Consider the following 21167-nt stretch of genomic DNA (forward strand, 5'->3'; position numbering starts at 1 on the left):
AGCATGCAAGGCAAGCGCTCTACCACTGAGCCACCTTCCCAGCCCTAAAGTTTTTTTTTTTAATTAAACAAAACCACTTCCTCGAAGTTACTAAGGTCTTGATTTTACTGTTACCAGTCATTTCCTGTGTTGATAATCACAACCAAAGATCACATACATTAGTAACCTTATCTGAGAATTATAGAGTTTCCACTCTTCTTTTTCTCTAATGGGAAGGGTATTAATGTGATCTTTACCTCTGAAGCACTATCTTCATTTTTCTTTCCCCTCTCACTTTCCTCCCTCTCTTCAGTCCCTCTGTCTCCTGGGGTTTTAACTCTGAACCTCACATTTTCTTGGCTTGCATGCTCAGGTACCTGGTGTTCTACCACTTGAGCCATACCTCTAGCTCAGCTTATTGCTGGTTATTTTAGAGATGGAATCTCATAGATTTTTCTGCCTTGGTGACTTCAAATCATGATCCTCTGGATCTCAAGCCTTCTGAGTAACTAGGATTATAGTCATGGGCCACTAAAGTCCTGCCTATGGCATTTTCTTAGCTTTGATATTTCAGTGGTTTTCAGCATTTTGTAATCCTGATGTTCTGTAATCCTAATATCTCCCTGCTTATAATATAGAAGCACTACTTTCTGAACTTGAAAATGACTAAATATCTGAACTTTTTCTCTTCAATTTCTGCTTTCATCTTAGCTGCTGCTTTTTTGACACTTTGTTTACTTATAATAAGTTCATGTGCCACTTTACCAGTTAATATTGTTCAGGAAAATGTATCATTAGGCAGTCCCATCATTGTATGGTCCTCATGGGAGTGTATTTACACAAACCATCACTCTCATAGTACTGTATATAATCAAGAGATATAGTGGATAAAAGGTATGAAGCTCCTGTGGCATAACTTGGTATAATTCTTTTTGATGGCATTGGAGTTTGAATATGGATCTTCATAGTTGCTGGGCTGGTACTACTAAGCCAGACCTCCAGCTATTTTTCATTGGTTATTTTTAAGAGAGGATCTCACTTCCTGTCCAGGTGCCCATCTGAGAAACTAGTCTTGAAGACTTTTTCTATCTAGGCTGTCTTGGAACCTGGATCCTCCAATCTCAGCCTCCTATATAGCTTGGGTTGACTGACATGTACCAATGTACCCAGCTATTGGTTGAGAAGGAGTCTTGTGAGCTTCTTGCCCAGGCTGGCCTAGGGTTATGGTCCACAGTCCTCCTATTCTATAGGATTACAGTGCAGTCTGCAACCATTCAACTGCATTCTTTTTTTTTTTTTTTGTCAGTTCCAGGGCTTGAACTCAAGGCTTGGGCACTGTCCCTGAGTTTCTTTTGCTTAAGGCTAACACTCTACCACTTGAGGCACAGCACCACTTCTGGCTTTTTCTGTTTAGGCCACATTCCCAGCCCTCTACTACAATGTTTATCTTTACTACTAAGTTGGAATATGCTCTGACTATTAAGAAGTCTAGGGCTGGGAAGGTGGCTCAGTGGTAGAGTGCTTGCCTTGCATGCATGAGGCCCTGGGTTCAATGCCTCAGTACCACATATGCAGAAAAAAAGCCGGAAGTAGCGCTGTGGCTCAAGTGGTAGAGCACTAGCCTTGAGCTGAAGAGCTGAGGGACAACTCCCAGGCCCAGAGTTCAGGCCCCACAACCAACCAAAAAAAAAAAAAAAAGTCTAGTATAGTAAACACAGTAGATCCTTAGTATTTGCAAGTTTATGGTTGGAAGGAAACCACCATTGAGGAAAACCAGCAAATGCTCAGGATGCATAGACTTTAAACACGTTTGTCATATCCACTGAGCTACATAATGCATGCACCGCTTGTTTGTTCTTTTTTTTTCTTTTTCTCTCTCTCTTTTCTCTCTCTTTCTCTCTCTTTCTTTCTTTCTTTCTGTCAGTTTGGGGCTTGAACTCGACCTGGGCACACAGTCCTTGAGCTTTTTCGGTCAAGGCTAGTGCTCTACCACTTTGAGTTGTTTCACTTCCAGTTTTTGGTGGGTAATTAAAGATAAGAGTCTCACAGACTTTCCTGTCTAGGCTGGTTTTGAATTGGAATCCTCAGATCTCAGCCTCCTGAGTAGCTAAGATTATAGGCATAAGCTACTGACACCAGCCTAATTTTGTTTTTGGTTTTTGTCAGGCCTGGGGCTTGAACACAGGGCATGGGTACTGTCCCTGAGCATCTTTTGCTCAAGGCTAGCACACTACCACTTGAGCCACAGTTCCACTTCTGACTTTTTCTGTTTATGTGGTACTGAGGAATTGAACCCAGGGCTTCGTGCATGCTAGACAAGCACTTTACCACTAAGCCACATTCCCAGCTCCTCGCTTTGTTTTTTAAAGATGGTTTCACAATATAGCCCAGCCAGAATCAGAAAGAGACAGAGATAGAGAAAGATACAAAGAAAGGGTTTAGAGCAAGATGTAGTTCCCATGGGCACTCTCCCCAGTAACCTGTCTCTGTCTCTGTCTCTCGTCCATTTTGGGGCTTGGGGTTTGAACTCAGGGCCTAGGCCCTCTTCCTAATCTTTTTTGGCTTAAGGCTAGTGCTCTGCCACTTTGAATCACAGTGTCACTTCACCCATCTCTTGAAGTTTCCTAGAAATAGTACCACCAGGGCTGGGAAGGTGGCTCAGTGGTAGAGCGCTTGCCTTGCATGCTTGAGGCCCTGGGTTCGATTCTTCAGCACCACATAAGCAAAAAGAAAAAAGCCAGAAGCGGCGCTGTGGCTCAAGTGGTAGAGTGCTAGCCTTGAGCTGAAGAGCTGAGGGACAGCATCCAGGCCCAGAGTACAGACACACGACTGGACCAAAAAAAAAGAAATAGTACCACCAATGAGAGACCTAGGCTTTAATGCAGATGTCTCTGAAAGACATTGCCTATCAAAACCCTGCTGTAACAATCTTTCTGTCACATAAAGAGCTGTGGGTGTAAGTAGAGTCTTTATCCAGTGGCTTAGAGATCCATATTCTTTCTGTGTTACAAAGCCACCATCTCAAAACATGACCTGCATTGTCATCTAAGCTGGAAAGAGTTAGGGAAGAAGCACTGAAGCTTCTAAGCTGCCTCAGCTCAGAACTGGGTATCTGAAAAATAAGTAAAAAGGGCTGGTGATGTAGCCTAAGCAGATCAAGAGCAAGTGCAAGACCCTGAGTTGGAACCTTGTTACTGCCAAAATGGAAAGTATTTTGAACTGGGTACCAGTGGCTTATGCTGGTAATCCTAGCTTACTCAGGGGCCAGAGATTTGAAGATTGGGGTTTGAAGCCAGCCAGGCCAGGAGAGTCTGTAAAACTCTTATCTCCAATTAACAATCAAAATCCCAGAAGTGAAGCTATGGCTCAAGTGGTAGAGTGCTAGCCTTGAGCAGAAGCAGCTCAGGAACAGTGCCCAGGCCCTGAAGTTCAAGCCCTTTGACTAGCACTGAAAAAAAAAAAAAGAAAAGAAGAGAAGAGAAAGGTTTTCTGGAGAATAAAAGGTTAAGGAAGGTAACTTTGGGCAATACTACATACATTTATGTAATGTACATCATTATGTAAAAGTATATTAGAATATTCAGAATTGATAGTGATTGTATTACATTAGTATCTTGTGACTTACGTAACAAGTAATTGCAAATTTGGTGGTAATCCTCTTAGAGTTCTTGAAGACAGAAATAAAAAATAAAGATATCAGCAAGGCTAATCTCCTTCCAGAAGCCTAAAGGTACTAGGAGATCCTAAACTGTTTACAGCTTCTGTTAATCTAGCATTCCTTGGCTTCTGGCCACATCATTGCCGTCTCTGCCTCCATTACTACATTGCTTCCCCTTCTGTTACTTTACATTTTCTGTCTCTGTCTCTTGTCTCTGTAACTCTCTCATGCCAGTAATGGGGCTTGAACTCAGGATTTGGGCACTGTCCCTTAGCTTTTTCACTCAATACTGGCAATCTACTATGTGAGCCACACTTCCACTATGGCTTTTTGGTGGTTAATTGGAGATAAGAATCTCACACACTTTTCCAAAAGCTCAGGCTGACTTTTTTTTTTTTTTTTTTGGTCCGGTCGGGGCCTGAACTCTGGGCCTGGGCGCTGTCCCTCAGCTCTTCAAGGCTAGCGCTCTAGCACTTGAGCCACAGCGCCACTTCTGGCTTTTTTCTTTTTGCTTATGTGGTGCTGAGGAATCGAACCCAGGGCCTCATGTATGCAAGGCAAGCGATCTACCACTGAGCCACCTTCCCAGCCCTCAGGCTGACTTTTAACCACTATCTTCAGACCTCAGCCTCCTGAGGATGGTGGTTCAAAACTAGCCTGGGCAGGAAAGTCTGTGAGCTGTGGCTCATAGTAGAGTGCCAGCCTTCAGCAAAAACGCTCAGGGACAACACATAAGCCTGAGTTCAAGCCCCAGGACCAGCACAAGAAGTATGTGTAGGGTAGGGGCAAATTTCAAGCTGTGTTTCATGGCACACACCTGTCATACTAGCCACATGGAAGTCTGAAGCACAAGTCTAGGCTACATGGAAAGACTGAGGTCTCAAGGAAAAGAAAAGGGAGAGGAAGACATTTTATGTTACATACTTATTGCAATAATAAAATAGCTTTAACTTTTAAAATATGATTCATATACCTGAATTTTACCCATTTTAGGTATGTATTTTGGTATTTTCTAGCTTATTTACAGAGCTGCACAGCCATCACTATAGTTTTAGAACAGAAAATGGGTTCCTTTTATACCTAGTTTTTGGTATTTGAGATAGGTTCTGTGTATCCCAGAATATCCTTGAATTTACTAGGTAGTTCAGCCTGGCTTTGGTCTCCCACTTTAGCTTCCCCATGCTGGGATTACAAGCATGTACTACCATGCCTAACTATACAGAATTTTTGTAACTTGCTCTTCTAGTTTTTAGTTTTTGAATTTTGGCTTAACAATACCTTGTAGTATCTGTTCATGACAGTATATTTAGATAGAACTGTATCATAACTAGTCTGGTGGTGGTTGAGGTGGGAAGATTGAAAATCAAGGGTAGCCTGAGCACCTTTAGCCAATCCTTTCTGGAAATAATTAATATTTTAATTTGAAAGGACTTTATAGTTTTATTAATTTTCTTTTTTAGGGTTATTTGGCTTATAAAGAACTTTAACATTCCTGTGAACTTTATCAAAGGATCATTTTCACTTTTGCTCAAGGAGAAGCGCTAAATCTTTCAAGAAGCATTCACAGAAATCTGCTGTGTGGGTCACATATATAGATGTTTTCATGAAGAGGAGTGAAAAGCCAGAGGGATATAGACAAATGAGGCCTAAGACCTTTCCTGCCAGTAACTACACTGGCAGTAGCCGACAAATGTTGCAAGAAATTCGGGAATCCCTTAGGAATTTATCCAAGCCATCTGATGCTGCTAAAGTTGAACATAATGTTAGCAAAATGTCAACTGAAGATCCTCGACAAGTGAGAAACCCACCCAAATTTGGGACACATCATAAAGCCTTACAAGAAATCCGAAATTCTCTGCTCCCATTTGCAAATGAAACAAGTTCTTCTTCCAGGGGTACTTCAGAAGTTAATCCACAGATGTTTCAAGATTTACAGGCTGCTGGATTTGATGAGGTAAGAACTTTTAAAAACCCAGAAAAGATTCTTAACCTGTGGTACATTATACTTATTAGGCGAGCCCATGCTCAAGTGGTTCACCCTTTATTTTGAAGCTTATACACACCAAGAACATTCATTCATTCATGCCTTTGGTACTGAGGCTTGAACTCGGATGTTATAAATGCCTTTCATATCATTGTTTTTAGCATTTTATAAAACCTAAGTTATTCCTTTATTAGCTGTGTCATGTTCAAGGCCACTGCTTCCTTTTATTATGGTTGTTGGAGGCAGTTTTCTTATGTACCCCAGACTTGAACAATGTGTAGTCCAGGTTGGCCCTCTTGTTACTCTCTACCCCAAACATACTTCAGCTTTCTATATATAGTCATTTTGCTGAGCAGTTTGTTGGTTGTTCAAAGGAGTTACACTGTTGGACTCCTCTCCTACCTATACCATCTTTAAATGAATTTGTTTGTGTGTATATGTTATCATGTATATTTGTATATTAGATCTAATTTCCACATATGAGAGAAAACATGCATCATTAAGATCAGTAACTTTTTCAAGAAAGGGAAAGGACCTTGGGTGGGCAACAGGTTCCTAACTCACCCTTTCTGTGGTTAGTTTCATGTCATCTTCAGTTGTTTTTTTTTTATAGGATAATCATGTTATTAGCCTATTACCATGTCACCTTTTCTAAGCCATTTCTCATTTTTATTTGTTTATTTTTTTGGTCAGTTGTAGGGCCTGAACTCTGGGCCTGGGTGCTGTCCCTGAGCTCCTCAGCTCAAGGCTAGCGCTCTACCACTTGAGCCACAGTGCCACTGCTGCCTTTTTCTGCTTATGTGGTGCTGAAGAATCAAACCCTCTTGCATGCAAGGCAAGCACTGTATCACTGAGCCACTTGCCCAGCCCCATTTCTCATTTTTAAGTGAAATCAAATCCTCTAGGATAGCCAGGTGCCGGTGGCTCACACCTATAATCCTAGCTACTCAGGAGGCTGAGATCTGAGGATCTCGGTTCAAACCCAGCCAGCCCGAGCAGGAAGGTTCGTGAGACTCTTATCTCCAATAAACCGCTAGAAAACCAGAAGTGGTGCTGTGGCTCAAGCGGTAGAGCACTCTCCTTGAGCTGAAGAGCACAAGGACAGCGCCCAAGCCCAGAGTTCAAGCCCCACGACCGACCAAAAAAAAAAAAAAATCCTCTAGAACAAAGTAGTTGCTTCCCTCTTGTAGAGTGTTTGTCTGTATACTCTTTGCATAGTAGTGTATAATTTTATTATTACATTTAACATAAAGGATAGGGGTAGAGGAAGATAGCTAGCATTTGAACTCCAGGAACTGTATTTATATACTTTACATATTTTTGCATTTTATCCTCACATAAATTTCAAACACCTAGCCTCAGTTGAAGAAATTGAGGATCTGAAATGTAAAATAACTTATCGAAATTCACACAGTTTTAAAGTGGAGTTGCTGGAACTCAACCTTGGATGAGAGTGATTCCAAATTCTCTTAGTTCCACCATACTATCTAACCTCTTAAAGTCTGGATCACAAAATTATATCTAATCTGAGTATTTTTTCCCCCACTATTTTTCCTGTATATATGTCCCTGAATAAGGGTTTCCAGAAATGTGGTGGCTCACACATGTAATCCTAGCTATTCAGAAGTATCTGAGGATCATGGTTGGAAGCCAGTCCAGGCAGAGAAGTCCATGAGACGTGTGTGTGTGTGTGTGTGTGTGTGTATGTGTGTGTGTGTGTGTGTGTTTATTGGTTGTGTGGCTTGAACTCTGGTTCTGGGTGCTGTCCCTCAGCTCTTCAGCTCAAGACTAGCACTCTAAACTTGATCAACAGCGCCACTTCCAGCTTTCTGGTGATTTATTGGTGATAAGAGTCACACAGACTTTCCTGCCCAGGCTGGCTTTGAACTGCAGTCCTCAGATCTCAGCCTCCTGAGCTAGGTATGAGCCACCAGAGCTGGCAGAGACTTTTTTTTTTTTTTTCCGGTCGTGGGGCCTAAACTCTGGGCCTGGGTGCTGTCCCTCAGCTCTTCAGCTGAAGGCTAACGCTCTACCACTTGAGCCACAGCACCACTTCCGGCTTTTGTCTTGTTTATGTGGTGCTGAGGAATCAAACCCAGGGCCTCATGCATGCAAGGCAAGCGCTCTACCACTGAGCCACCTTCCCAGCCCCGCGGACAAAGACTTTTGTATGTATGTATGTATGTATATATGTATGTATGTATGTATTTTATCATTTGTGGGGCTTGAACTCTGGGTCTGGGTGCTGTCCACAGCGTCACTTCTGTTTTTCTGGTGGTTTATTGGAGTAAGACTCTCACAGACTTTCCTACCCTGGCTGGCTTTGAACTGCGATCCTCAGATCTCTGTCTCCTGAGTAGCTAGGATTACAGGCATGAACCACCAGTGTCCAATGTGAGACTTTTGTTTTTAATTAGCTACCAACAGCTGGTAGTGGAGCCATGGTAGAATGCCAACTTTGAGCAAAACTGCCAAGGGACAATGCTTTAGGCCCTGAGGTCAGGCCCCAGTACCAGAACTCCCTACCACTCCAAAAAAAAAAAATCCAGAACTGTATAGCTCTTTTCCTGGTATGCATAAGTGATAATATACTTAATAATATGTTTTAGTTTTTTAAAAGTCATTTCTGGGTTTTTGTTTGGAGAGGGGATAGTACTTGGGTATGAAATCTTGCATTCTGCAGTGTCTCCAGCCCTTCTTGCCATCGTTATTTTTCAGATAAAGTCTCACTTTTAACATGGGCTTTGCTGGTCTTCATTCTTTCTATTTATTTCCTGTGTAGTTGGAATGACAGGTGCACACCACCATATACACCAGCTTTTTATTGGTTGAGATGAGGAGGTCTTGTGAGCTTTTTGCCTGGGTTTTCCTTGAACCATGATTCTCTTGAGACACAGCACTACTACTAGTTTTTTGTTGGTTAATTGGAGATGAGTCTCATGGACTTTCCTGCCTGAGCTGACTTTGAACTGCGATCCTTAGATCTCAGCCTCCTGGGTAGCTAGGACTACAGACGTGAGCCACTAGTACCTGGCTAAGTTTTGGTTTTATTTTAACAATTTGATAATTTTTGTTTATATAAGAATGAAGTTAAGAATGTAATGTGGGGCTGGGAAGGTGGCTCAGTGGTAGAGCACTTGCCTTGCATGCCTGAGGCCGTGGGTTCGATTCCTCAGCACCACATAAGCAGGAAAAAAAAAAAAGCCAGAAGTGGAGCTGTAGCTCAAGTGGCAGAGTGCTAGCCTTGAGCTGAATAGCTGAGGGACAGCGCCCAGGCCCAGAGTTCAGGCCCCATGAAAAAAAAATGTAATGTTACATAAATCTGAGAATATTAAAGGAACTAAATGATTTCAGGGTTTTTGGTTTCTTTAGTAGTTTGAGATTTATTTTTTTAAATTTGTTTTTGTTTGTGGTGGTTATAAATATGATGTTAATATGGTGGTTTGAGGACTCATTCTTCATTATGAATTTCTTTTAAGTTTAAGCATATTAATGGTATTGTTTAAATTTTGTATCTTGTTCAAACTTCATATCAGGATATGGTTATGCAAGCTCTTCAAAAAACTAATAACAGAAGTATAGAAGCAGCAATTGAATTCATTAGTAAAATGAGTTATCAAGATCCTCGACGGGAGCAGATGGCTGCAGCAGCTGCCAGACCTGTTAATGCCAGCTTGAAAACAGGTGATTCATCAAACACTTTTTCTCTAATCTCTTGCAGTATAGTTGTACAACACTTGACTATATCAAATCTTTCCTCTTAGAAATTGCTAACAGCATGCCAGGTGCTGGTGGTAACATCTGTAATCCTAACTACTCAGGAGGCTGAGATCTGAGGATCTCAATTCAAAGCCAGAAGGGGCAGGAAAGTCCGTGAGACTTTTTTCTCCAATTAACCACCAGAAAACCTGAAGTGGAACTGTTGCTAAAAGTAGGAGGACACTAGCTTTGAGCAAAAAAGCTCAGGGACAGGGCCCTGGTCCTGAGTCAGGCACCATGACTGACATAAATAGGAACAAACAATATCAGGCACAATATTATCTATAGAAAATACATATCTAACTTGTATATCTCATATTTCACTAATGACAAGGAAGGAAAATGATAGATTAAGGGACCTTATTTGTTTTGTAAATTTGAGCTATGAACATCTATTACCTAGTCAAGAATAAGTTGGAAAAGCTGGGCACCAGTGGCTCATGCTTGTAATCCTAGCTACTCAGGAGGCTGAGATCTAAGGATCCATGGTTCAAAGCCAGCCTGGGTAGGAAAGTCCATGAAACTCTTATGTCCAATAAACCACTCAGAAAACTGGAAGTGGTGCTGTGGCTCAAGCAGTAGAGCTCTTGCCTTGAGCTGAAGAGCTGAGGGACAGCACCCAAGCCCAGAGTTCAAGACCCATGACCGACAAAAAAAAAAGAAGTTGGAAAAGTAAAACTGTTTACTCAAAACTCATTTTTTATACTTTTTTTGCTTTTGCCCTAAATAAGGTTAGTTAACATATATCATTTCACTTTGGGTGGGATACACAGTTAAAAACATACTCTCCTGCTGGGCAATGATATATCATGCCTCTAATCCTAGCTACTCAGGAGGCTGAGACCTGAAGATACAGGAAAGTTCATGTGGTTCTTTATCTCCATTTAACCACCAAAAACCCAGAAGTGGAGCTGAGGATCAAGTGGTAGAGTGCTAGCCTTGAGCACAAAAGATCAAGGTCAGCACTCAGTCCCTGAGTTCAAGCCCCAGGACCAGAAGGAAGAAAAAATCTACTATTCAAGAAGCTGAGACTGAGGGTGGCAGATGGTAACCAGCCTGGGCAGGAAAGTCCATGAGACTCATCTCTAATAAACTACTAAATAAAAGCAGGGAGTAGAACTGTGGCTCAAGTAGTAGAGTGCTATCCTGGAGCAAAAAAAAAGGTTAGGGACAGCAGCCAAACCCTGAGCATAAGTCCCAGGACCAACACACACATACACACACACACACACACACTAATGATGATAATAATTTACTCCTTTAGAACCATGTGTGATGGAATATAGAACAAAATCTTAGCATTTAGGAGACTAGGCCTGCCTAGACTACATAACAAGATCCTGTCTCAAAATCAGCCAGTCTACTTTCTTAGAAGTTTTTAAGAATACATTATTATTAACCATAGTCAACTTGTTGTACAATGAGTCTCTTGAACATATTCCTATTCTTACAGTTCTTCAAAGGGAATTACAACTTAGTAGTATCAGAGGTCTAAGCTAAATTTTTCAAAAAGAAGTGTTTAAAAACATGATTTTTCTCTCTTTTATCACCATAGGGAGTGTACAACATTCAATTAACCGCAAACAAAGCTGGAAAGGTTCTAAAGAGTCCTTAGTTCCTCAGAGACATGGCCAGCCTCTAGGAGAAAACGTGGCCTATCGTTCTGAAAGTCCCAACTCACAGACAGATGCAGGAAGACCCTTGTCTGGATCTGGTATTACAGCATTTGTTCAAGCTCACCCAAGCAATGGTCAAAGAGTGAACCCACCACCACCACCTCAAGTAAGGAGTGTCACTCCTCCACCGCCCCCAAGAGGCCAGACTCCCCCTCCACGAGGTACAACTCCACCTCCCTCTGCATGGGAACCAAGCTCTCAAACAAAGCGCTATTCTGGGAATATGGAATATGTGATCTCTCGAATTTCCCCTGTTCCACCTGGGGCATGGCAGGAGAGCTATCCTCCACCACCTCTGACCACTTCTCCCATGAATCCTCCTAATCAGGGACAGAGAGGCATTAATTCTGTTCCTGTTGGCAGACAACCAATCATCATGCAGAGTTCTAACAAATACAACTTTCCACCTGTGAGACCTGGAATGCAGAATGGTGGTCAAACTGACTTTATGATACACCAGAATGTTGCTCCTGCTGTCCCTGTTAATCGGCAGCCACCCCCTCCATATCCTCTGGCCCCAGCTAATGGACAAAGCCCGTGCGCTTTACAAACAGGAGGATCTGCTGCTCCTTCATCATACACTAATGGAAATATTCCTCAATCTATGATGGTGCCAAATAGAAATAGTCATAACATGGAACTGTACAACATTAACGTACCTGTACTACAAACAACTTGGCCTCAGTCATCATCCGCTCCTGCCCAGTCATCCCCCAGCAGTGGGCATGAGATTCCTACATGGCAACCTAACATACCAGTAAGGTCAAATTCTTTTAATAACCCATTAGGAAATAGAACAAGTCACGCTGCCAATTCTCAGCCTTCAGCTACAACAGTCACTGCAATCACACCAGCTCCTATTCAACAGCCCGTGAAAAGCATGCGTGTATTAAAACCAGAACTACAAACTGCTTTAGCACCTACCCATCCTTCCTGGATGCCACAACCAATTCAAACTGTTCAACCTAGCCCTTTTTCTGAGGGTACCACTTCAAGTATAACAGTTAAGCCATCTGTTGCTGAAGCACCAAATTATCAAGGTCCACCACCACCTTATCCAAAACACTTACTACACCAAAATCCATCTGCTCCTCCGTATGAGTCAATAAATAAATCTTGCAAAGAGGACCAGACTGGCTTGCCCAAGGAAGATGAGGGTGAGAAGAATTTTGAAAATGATAATGGAGATAAAGAAAAGAAACAGATTACAACCTCACCTATCACTGTGCGGAAAAACAAGAAAGATGAAGAACGAAGGGAATCTCGTATTCAGAGTTATTCTCCCCAGGCGTTTAAATTTTTTATGGAGCAACATGTAGAAAATGTCCTCAAATCTCATCAGCAACGTCTCCATCGTAAAAAACAATTAGAGAATGAAATGATGCGGGTAAAACCTTTTAAAATATTTATTTTTATACTTGATCATGTGTTCTTATCATTTATTTTTAAATACTGTATTCCAGTGTTTGTTTCTCTTGTTAATAACTGTAATGTTACTATCCATTTAAATGAGACCCATTTACTCAGAATTTCCTGAAAGTTCAGGAAAGTCAAGAAAAATATAATTTAGTGTGGAATTATAATTTAGTGTGGGAACCTCTCCACATAAAACTGAATATGCTAATAATAAAAAATTATAATGTAAAAAATTATAATGTATTAGGTATATATATTTCTTTTATATGGAAATATATGTGTTGCATGCTATCTTACAACATTTAGAAATCAGCTAGAAGCTGGATACCATTGGTCCATGACTATAATCAGAGCTTCTAAGAAGGCTGAGATCTGAGAATCATAATTTGAAGCTAGTCCAGACAGACAAATCTAAGATACTCATTTCAATTTAACTAGCCAAAAGCTGAAAGTGGAGGTGTGGCTCAAGTGATAGAGTGCCTACTGAAAAAATGAAATGATCAAGATGCTGAGGTCAAGCCCAGTAGTGGCCAAAAGCAATCATCTAGAAATATCTGGGTCATCTCTCAATATACTTAAAAAAGGTTTCATTATACTTGTAAATTTAAGTCAGAGTGTACTCAAAGAGACATCAACAAGTGAACACTCAGATTGATGGGTTGTATTTCCACACAGATCTCTATTACATATTATGGTAGAACTAGCATCACCATCGGTTTTTATCATGGTGAGAGTTCAAGGATTTAAATATTAATCTTGTGTCTACTAATCAAAATCGAGAAGCTAAAACTTGTGATTAAATTTCTTTACAAACTTGAGAGAACTGTTCTTTATAATGATTTTCTTCCAAATGTGATTTTACAGTGCAGCGTTTTTCTTACTATAAATGAATGGTTAGAGAGGAAATATCCCAATAATCTCCATTGTTTATTCATAGAATTTCTTACTAAAGTCTGTCTGTATGTATTTTTCTTAGTTTATTTTTCCTTTTTCCTCTTCACTTCCACTAATAGCTGATTTAAACTTTTATGGTGTTGGAAGCTTTGCTGACTTCTGTAGCCTCCATTACTGTGTAGGCAAGTAAGACTTTTAAGAGAAATAGTTCTATGCTAAGTTTGGCATGCCACCCTCCTTCAACGATTTTTGCATGCAAATGCGCATCCTAACAGACGCATGAAGTTGCTAGATTTGAGTTAGTCTTGCATTTCTGAAGTTGAGATATTATTTTTCCAAATGAATTACTTTTCTATTTAGTAAATTTTCTCATTAGTAAATTACTTATTAATTGGTCAGAAGAAAGTTCCTCCTTTCTAGATTCAGGTATTCCATATTTATTTAGAAGTTGATGTTTTGTTTTTTTATCTACTTTTTTTATATTTTCATAAGTCACACTGACTGTTCTTTACATTTTGTGTTAGTAGTGGGCTATGAGTCCCACACTTAATGCTATACAAAGAAGAGAAGAGAAAATAAGAAAAGACCATTATGACTTGTGAGGAAGGAGTTGATTAGAGGAAGCATTCATTTGTTATAGGAATACATCATTGTTGGTTTTTTGTTTGTTTTTTAGAATAAATGAGCCTGGGTTGGAAGAATTTCTTTTCATAAAAGATAAAATGAGGGGAAGGATATTTGAGGCCTAGGCATTCCACAAAAAGGAGGATTTAACAAAGGCTATCTAATCCTATAGTTGGGGTGCTTGCATGTAGAGTTAAGAATGCATGTTAACAGACATTTGTTTTATTGCATATTGGGAAACTTTGTTTTTAGTGCTTTAGAGAAGAATAGAAAGCTGACTATTGATACTTTTTTCTTGCTCTCTGTAGCTAAATTTGCACCTATGCTCACCTTTTACAACCTGTTAACTATCTCTTAAACTGCCCTTTTGATCATTAATTTTCTCTGAAATACATTCTAGATTTCTAACAGCTTTATTAAAAAATGATTATGCTTTAACCTTTAAGTACATGCCTGTATTTCTTTTTTTTCTGAGTTATTTCTCACTATTCAGTGTTGAAGAAAAAAGTTCCTCATTTAACATGTAGTTTATTTACCTAGGTTGGATTATCCCAAGATGCCCAGGATCAAATGAGAAAGATGCTTTGCCAGAAAGAGTCTAATTACATCCGTCTTAAAAGGGCTAAAATGGACAAGTCTATGTTTGTGAAGATAAAGACATTAGGAATAGGAGCATTTGGTGAAGTCTGTCTAGCAAGAAAAGTAGATACTAAGGCTTTGTATGCAACAAAAACTCTTCGAAAGAAAGATGTTCTACTTCGAAATCAAGTTGCTCATGTTAAAGCTGAAAGAGATATCCTGGCTGAAGCTGACAATGAATGGGTAGTTCGTTTATATTATTCATTCCAAGATAAAGACAATTTATATTTTGTAATGGACTACATTCCTGGGGGTGATATGATGAGCCTGTTAATCAGAATGGGCATCTTTCCAGAAAATCTGGCACGATTCTATATAGCAGAACTTACCTGTGCAGTTGAAAGTGTTCATAAAATGGGTTTTATTCATAGAGATATTAAGCCTGATAACATTTTGATTGATCGTGATGGTCACATTAAATTGACTGACTTTGGCCTGTGCACTGGGTTCAGATGGACACATGATTCCAAGTACTACCAGAGTGGTAAGTAAACTTATACAAATTATTTTAGTTTACAAGAATGTTACTTATGCAGTAAAACTTAAGTAAAATTTGTGATGGTGTCATCACTGAATGGGAGCCAGAAGACCTGAGGGGGTCAGGTCTTTACAGATTTATAAAAAGAAAGAATGTACTTAATGTTCTAAATACTATTAACTTTTTTGTGTGTGTGTGTGTTGGGGGGGATGTTGTTGTTTTGTTGGTTGTAGGGCCTGAACTATGGGCCTGGGCTCTGTCCCTCAGTTCTTCAGCTCAGGGCTAGCACTCTTATCACTTGAGCCACAGCACCACTTTGGCTTTTTTTTTTTCTGCTTATGTGGTGCCAAGGAATCAAACCCAGAGCCTCAGTGGTAGAGGCAAGTACTCTACTACTGAGCCACCCTCCCAACTGTGTGTGTGGTTGTGTGTGTGTGTATGTGTGTGTGTTGGTGGTGGTGGTGCTGGTGGTCATGGGGTTTGAACTCGGGGGCCTGGGCACGTCTATGAGATCTTTTATTTATATTTAATTTTATTGTAAAGGTGATATACAGTCAGGTTACAGTTACATAAGGTAATGAGTACATTTCTTTTCAAACAGTGGTACCCCCTCCCTTATTTTCTCCCACTTTCCCTTTCCCCGTCTCTGAGCTTTTTTGCTCAAGGATAGTACTTTACCACTTTGAGCCATGGTACTGCTTCCAGTTTTCTAGTGGTTTACTTGGAGATAAGAGTCTCACAGACTTTTCTGTCCAGGCTGGTTTCAAACCACAATCTTCAGATCTCAACCTTCTGAGATCTGAATTATAGGCATGAGCCACCAGCCCCCATTATGTTTTATAATATTGGTGTCCTGTAATCCTAAAATATTCCTGCTTGGAATAAAGCAGCACTGCTTTGCAAATGTGAAAATGACTAAATAATCTTTCCTATTCTTGAAACTTTAGTTAAATGTAATCATTGTATATGTATTCTTATATATTAATATCTTTTGTTTTTTATCTTTTATATTTTTCTCTTATATCTTTTTATTTCTTCATGTTTATATTTTATCTTTTATATGTTATTTATCTTTTTACTATTTAGAATTTTTTGTAAAACTATCATACACCTATTTCTCTAAACACTTTATGTACATGACTGTTTAATCATATGACACTGTGAAGCAGGTTGAAGAAAATGAGGCTTACTTAGGTGAAGGTACTTGCCCAAGATCAGACAGAAGTTAAATGTAAGGGCTAGGCTTTGAACCTAGGTTTGTCTGATTACAGGGCCCATGTTATTTGGTACTACACCACACTGCCTCATCAAGAACCCTTGAAGCCTTAATGGAAGTGTAAGTTGATCTCACATTTGTTGAATACTTACTCTCTAGTAGGTATATTCTAACAATGTTTACAACAATCCTCCAAAGTATTTAATTAAAGTATTATTAACATAGCACTTTCTGTGCTACTGTGAAGGAAAGCAGATTGATATGTAGTGGATAGTACTTATTGTATTTCTTAGGGTTCATATTTAAAATATTCCTTGGCTGTATTCCAGTGTGTGTGTGTGTGTGTGTGTGAGTGTGTGTGTGTGGTGTGTGTGTGTTCCAAGTCTTTTTTATTTTTATTGACATTGGCTTGAACTCAGGGGTGGTGCTCTACTCCTTGTATACTTCCACTTACAGCTTTTTGCTGGTTAATTGGAGTCAGTTGCCTCATGGATTTTTCTGCCTGGGTTGGCTTCAAACCTTTATCCTCAGATTTTTGCCTCCTTAGTAGCTAAGCTTACAGGCGCTAGCTAGTGGTACCTGGCTTGTCCTAATGATTTTTTCCTCCATACCCTCCACATCTAGTTCATCCATCAGCAACCCTGTTTATTCCACCTCAAAAATATAATATCCTGAATCTATTAACTGTTCACTTCTCTGCACTTCATTATCACCATGCTAGTTCAAGTATACCTGATTGGTCTATTTTCAATATTCCTATAGTCTGTTCTGTACAATGTGGCCTGAATTTTCTTTCTTTTCCTTTTTAAAAATAAAATTACTTTTTTGTCTCAAACTCTCCACAATCTTTTCACTGTATAGCCCATGTGCACTGGGTTTTCCATTTCTAGCTATTCTCCTCTCCATCATTATCTGTACTAGTTTTCATTGATTGGATTTTGTTATAGAAAGTCCTAGCTGGGTGCTGCTGGCTCATGCTTGTATCCTAGATACTCAGGAGGCTGAGATCTGAGGATCCTAGTCTGAAGCCAGTCTGGGCAGAAAAGTCCGTGGGACTCTCATCTCAATTATCTATTCAGAAAAGGCTGGAAGTGGTGCTGTGGTTCAAATGGTAGATCACTAACCTTGAACAGGACTTTCCCCCAGGACTGGGGGTGGGGGAGAGGCAGAGGGAAATCCTCACCTGGCTTACATATTTTTGTCCTTGTTTTTACATCTTAGCAAATACAACCATTGTAGTTACCCTTCTCCAGCCACCCAATGTAATGTAGCTATCTAGTTACACTTGGTTCATCACCTGTAGGACATTTCACTGTTTCTCTTTGTTTGTTTTTGTTTTTTGGTGCTGGTCGTGGGGCTTGAACTCAGAGCCTAAGTGCTTTTTTTGCTCCAGGCTTATACTCTACCATGTGAGCCACAGCTCCACTTCTGGATTTCTGGTGGTTAATTGGAGATAAAAGTCTCATGAACTTAGCAGGCTTTGAATTGCAATGGTCAGATCTTAGCCTTCTGAGTAGCTTAGATTCCAGGCATGAGTCACTGGTGTCTAGTTTTTGTGTGCTTTTTTTTATGAGCAAATCTAAATGTATTTATTTATTATTTTTATTTTTTGCCAGTCATGGGGCCTGAACTCTGGCCCTGGGCACTGTCCCTCAGCTCTTCAGCTCAAGGCTAGCACTCTACCACTGGAGCCACAGCACCACTTCCAGATTTTTTTTTTTCTGCTTATGTGGTACTGAGGAATCGAACGGAGGGCCTCATGCATGCAAGGCAAGCACTCTACCACTGAGCCACCTTCCCAGCCCCTCTAAATTTATTTTAATGTTATCTTAAATACCTTCTAAGTTAGAAGGAGCACCTAGTTTCCTGGGACAGCATACCAGAGGTTTTGAAATCTGTCTCCCCTACAAACCCTAACAATTATCCAATCTAAACCCAAGCTTCAGAAGGTCAATTGTCTCTTTAGTCTGCTACTATTCTTCTCTGTGGTTTTTTTTTTTGTTGTTGTTCTTTTGTTTAAAGAGATGGTGTGTCTTCAGACATGCATTGTACCATTTAGCTATACCTGTAGTCCCATCTTCAATTTTTGTTGATAGTGGTGGTTGTGGTAGTGGTGGTTGCGGGGTTTAAACTCAGGCCCTATGTGCTGTCCCTGAGTTCTTTTGCTTAAGACTAGCATTCTACCACTTTGAGCCACAGCACCACTTCAATTTTCTGATGTCTAATTGGAAATAAGAGTCTCATGGCCCTTACTGCCCAAGCTGGCTTCAAACCATGGTCCTCAGGTCTCAGCTACTGAGTAGTATTACAGGCATAACCACCAGTGCTTGCTTGGCACCCATCTTCACTATTGTTTCGTACATATGTATTTATTTGTTGTGTTTCTTTTCTTATGAAGAGTATATGCTTGTCTTATTTATTGTCAATTGTCGAATAAATGAAAGCACATCAAATTTTATTTGAAAATTTGTCCAGAGAAATAATAAAGCAGTATGAATTACAGTAAGTTTACCAGCCCATGTTTTAGATTATCATCATGTAATACTGAGTAAATTATTGAGTGTTGTGTTTTCTTAGTTTAAAAGTTTTCTTCTTGGGCTGGGATGTAGCTCAGTGGCAAAGCGCTTGCCTAGCAAGTGCAACGTCCTGGGTTCAATCCCCAGTACCAAAAAAAAAGAAAAGACAAAAAAGTTTTCTTCTTTGTATCTCAGAAAACAGGCCTTGGTTAGTAATGAACACCATGAGTGATTTGGCATACTTTATATTTTAATTTCTCACAATGGAAAATACTACCCACCCTAAATCATGATTATAAAAGGTTTAACAGACTGTTTGTTTTTGTCCTTGTTGATTTTACTTAAGTTTTCCTCTTTACAGGTGACCATCCACGGCAGGATAGCATGGATTTCAGTAATGAATGGGGTGATCCTTCAAACTGTCGATGTGGAGACAGACTAAAGCCCCTAGAGCGGAGAGCTGCACGCCAGCACCAGCGATGTCTAGCACATTCTTTGGTTGGGACTCCCAATTATATTGCACCTGAAGTGTTGCTACGAACAGGTAAGGAAGGCATTTAGTCTCCTATAATCTTACTAGGCATTTAGATTAGTCAAAACTTATACTGCCTTTTTTTCAAGTTTATGATAAAAGTATTGAGTTGACAATACAAATTGATGGTTTAATGTTGATTTAATGAATTCTGAGCATATTTAAAAGAATGCTAATGAATAACTGTAGTTTTGGTATCTTACCTTAGGATATACACAGTTATGTGATTGGTGGAGTGTTGGTGTTATTCTTTTTGAAATGTTGGTGGGACAACCTCCTTTCTTGGCACAAACACCATTAGAAACACAAATGAAGGTAAGGTATAGAATCTATATCAAAAGAATTCTCACAAAGTTCCTGAACCAGAGACCTTTATGTACAGCACAAAACAGTAGTTCTGTGTATATTCTTTATGTAAACTATCTGAGGCTTGAAGTGTTGCACTTTTTTTTTCAGATTTTTGAATATTTGCACATACATATGTAATATTAGGGATGAGACCCAAGTCTAAACATGAAGCCCATTTATGTTTGATGGGCCCACTAGACACATAGCCTGAAGACAATTTTGTGCAATATTTTAATGTACTTTTATTTTTTTAATTTTATTTTACTTTTTACTATAAAGGGCCTTGTGCCCTTTTCATACTCTGATTATCATGAGGAATGGAATCAGGGCCATCACATCAGCACTCCAAAAGTTTTGTATTTTAGAGTATTTCACGTTTTGGATTTGGGGATTAGAGATGTTCAACCTGTATTTCACATAGAGAAGTTAAAGACTGAATTTTTAGCTGGATATTGCGATGCAAACCTGTAATCTCAGCTACCTTAGAGGTTAGGGAAGGAGGATCAAGAAAGAGTTCAAGGCCAAGTCAAGCACCTGTAATCCTAGCTACTGAAGAGGCTGAGATCGGAGGATTGTGGTACAAAAGCTAGCCTGGGCAAGAAAATCTGTGAGACTCTTATCTCAACTGAATTACAGAAAGAGCTGGACATGGAGCTGTGGCTTAAGTGGTAGAGCACTAACTAGCCTTGAACTAAAAGGAGCTCAGGGACAGCACCCAGGCCCAGAGTTCAAGCCCCAGGACTGGACAAAAAAAAAGAGTTCAAGGCCAGCTAGATGAATGCTATTCTTTTTTCGTGTGTGTACTGGTATCAGAATTTTCAACTCAGAACCCTAGACTCATTTTTTAGCTTTTTCGTTCACAGATGGCACTATACCAGTTGAGCTAAGCCTTCAGTCCATCTTTTTTGCTGGTTAGTTGAAGATAGTCTCTTGGACGTTTCTGCCTGGGCTGGCATTGAACTGTGATCCTCAGATTTTGTCCTCCTGAGTAGGATTACAAGCATGAGCCACCAGTACCCAGTGTCATCCTCTTCTTTATATATCCCATCCCCTTGATTTGGAATGTATTCCTTTTCTTCTGTGTTTTATAGCTTTCTTTCTGAAGCTTAGTTAACTCTGGATCATTCTTAGTCTTTGAATGTGTCTTAACATTTTTTCTGTAACCTAACCCAAGGTGTAACTACCTCTTTCATAGCATTTAATATTTTAAAACATCTTTTGCAATTTCTTTTTATTTTTTTTGGCGGGGGTGGGGTGGGGTGGGTATGCAGTACTAGGCCTTGGCCTTGTACTTGATTTGCTTGTTTGCTTGTCTGGCTGGTGGTCTACAATTTGAGTCATACTTCCAGCTCTGTTTTTATTGTTTTGGAGATGAGGTGTTACAAACTTTTCCTACTGGCTGGATCTCAGCCTCCTGAGTAGTAGGATTACAAGCATGAACCACCAGC

General features: G+C 39.9%; 1 protein-coding gene across 2 annotated transcripts in view; it reads left to right on the forward strand.

The window, feature by feature from the left end:
* Positions 1-21167, forward strand: part of Lats1 (large tumor suppressor kinase 1) — a 28774-nt gene that overhangs the window by 4295 nt on the left and 3312 nt on the right. The window contains exons 2-7 of one of the 2 annotated variants that reach the window (XM_013027010.1): positions 5098-5591; positions 9158-9305; positions 10936-12443; positions 14531-15113; positions 19201-19383; positions 19580-19686. In XM_013027010.1, coding sequence (XP_012882464.1) covers positions 5241-5591; positions 9158-9305; positions 10936-12443; positions 14531-15113; positions 19201-19383; positions 19580-19686 — 2880 coding nt within the window. In that variant the 5' untranslated portion in view covers positions 5098-5240. Of the gene's footprint in view, positions 1-5097; positions 5592-9157; positions 9306-10935; positions 12444-14530; positions 15114-19200; positions 19384-19579; positions 19687-21167 lie in introns of those variants that run through there. The other variant, XM_013027011.1, reaches the window with a different exon arrangement.

The sequence above is a fragment of the Dipodomys ordii genome, unplaced genomic scaffold (assembly GCF_000151885.1).
Source record: "Dipodomys ordii isolate 6190 unplaced genomic scaffold, Dord_2.0 Scaffold98, whole genome shotgun sequence".
In the NCBI taxonomy this organism is placed as follows: domain Eukaryota; kingdom Metazoa; phylum Chordata; class Mammalia; order Rodentia; family Heteromyidae; genus Dipodomys; species Dipodomys ordii.